Source organism: Cyprinodon variegatus, unplaced genomic scaffold (assembly GCF_000732505.1).
Source record: "Cyprinodon variegatus isolate N-32 unplaced genomic scaffold, C_variegatus-1.0 Scaffold3025, whole genome shotgun sequence".
NCBI lineage: Eukaryota > Metazoa > Chordata > Actinopteri > Cyprinodontiformes > Cyprinodontidae > Cyprinodon > Cyprinodon variegatus.
Genome location: NW_015153478.1, coordinates 6,572 through 8,219, shown reverse-complemented (window position 1 = coordinate 8,219; position 1,648 = coordinate 6,572). Strand labels below are relative to the sequence as shown.

Genomic DNA, 1,648 nt, shown 5'->3' with positions numbered 1-1,648 from the left:
TAAAAACTTTTGGCCTGCATCTTTCTCCAATAAAAAAAAAACAAGTTGAAAAAAAGTGAAATCCTCGCTCCGCCATTTGCTCTGGTCTGTACTGGCGTTCTTGTGAATTGAGAAACGGCCTATGACTAAATCTAAGATGGCTGCCAAATACAACCCTGGTCCACAGAGCCACATGTGGCTCCGGAGCTCTGCATGCCACTAGCCCTGGTATCACAAAGGGAAACCAGAAGGAAGCATGCATCGCAGGTACCAGGTTAAGTTTTTAACATGCTGGGGTTCATTGCAGCCAAAGCATTATAGAGGGAGCTGGCTGACAGGTGGAGTAACTTACCTAAATCCATGGGCTATTCTGGACCAATGGAACATAGAAAATAGATATAGACATTCCATCTACAATGTGACTGAGCAGGCAGTATAACCGAACCTCTGATCCTCTCATCCCTTTTCCCACTGATCTGCTAATAAATGTCACCTTGAATCCCTCAGTCTGTCTGTTCTGTTTCATTAGAAGGTGCCATTTGTTATTGTTTTGCTCGTTTAGTTTTCGCCCAAGGATCTGAACTCATCTCCAGCTGCGTTAACCACATTTACCACCTTCAGCCACTGTTTTCTAAATGTTGTTACTCATACCCAATAAATGAATGCCTGATTAGATTACCTCCTCCCTCCACCTCAGACACTGACTCCTGTATTTCACAATCACTGATTGTCCTTTCTGCCCTATTCAATGCTGTTACCATGGTTTTTAGGGACGCATGTTGGTATTTATAATACTTTCCCTGTGCGTGTGTTAACTGGGACAGGCTGCACACCGGTTAGAATGCATGTAGGAAAGGTATGCAGAGGTATTTGTTAAGTATATAGGTGTATATCACCTGCTTTTTGAGATTTATCACTACAAGAATCATACTGGAGACCCTTTGCTGCCACCTAGTGGAAAGCATTAACTCTAATTAAGCTGCATTGAATAATTAACCATATTTTTCTTTTGTTCTATAGTGAAAACATAAATTTACTTGATACACAAAAAGGAAGCATATTTTTTAATTTAACTGTACATAAGGTCATACCGTACGAGGTTAAAGGTCGTGTGGTTTTGTGGCAGCACTCATGTCCTCACCGAGGATGTCCTCTACCGAGAGGTCACCCCTGGAAACCACTTGTTGTCGCGGAGACTGCTTACAAAAACCAATCGGCTGCCTGGATGGGCAGAGTGCATCTTCCCCGCCCACTCGGCCCGGGCCGTCTACGTCCTGGAGGACTCCATCGTGGACCCGGAAGCCAACACCCTGATCGTTAAGACCTGGAACCTGAACCACAACACCATGATGGTGAGACCCTGAGACGTCCTCTGTATCCTGAGAGTTTGGAGTGAAATGTAAAGTCCAGTTTTAATCCTCTCAGACGGTGGTGGAGTGCTGCATGTTTGAACAGGACTGCAGTCGGCCTACTTGGACCAAACTGAAGCGGGAAGCATGGATCTCCTCATCTGTATACGGACTGGCCCGGCCCATACAGGTGACATGGAAACCCTAACAGTTTATTAAGTAAGAACTAGGACAGCATGTCTGCAGTTTGGCTGTTTAAAGACCTCACAATTATAGTAAAATGGGTACAAATAAACACAATGAAAGGTTTGTTATAGAGT

General features: G+C 44.2%; 1 protein-coding gene across 1 annotated transcript in view; it reads left to right on the top strand.

Annotated features, from left to right (window-relative positions):
* Positions 1–1,648, top strand: part of LOC107081133 (PRELI domain-containing protein 1, mitochondrial-like) — a 5,868-nt gene that overhangs the window by 1,919 nt on the left and 2,301 nt on the right. Inside the window, exons 3-4 of the mRNA XM_015369340.1 lie at positions 1,106–1,331; positions 1,405–1,518. Of these exons, the coding sequence (XP_015224826.1) occupies positions 1,106–1,331; positions 1,405–1,518 (340 nt within the window). The remainder of the gene's footprint in view (positions 1–1,105; positions 1,332–1,404; positions 1,519–1,648) is intronic.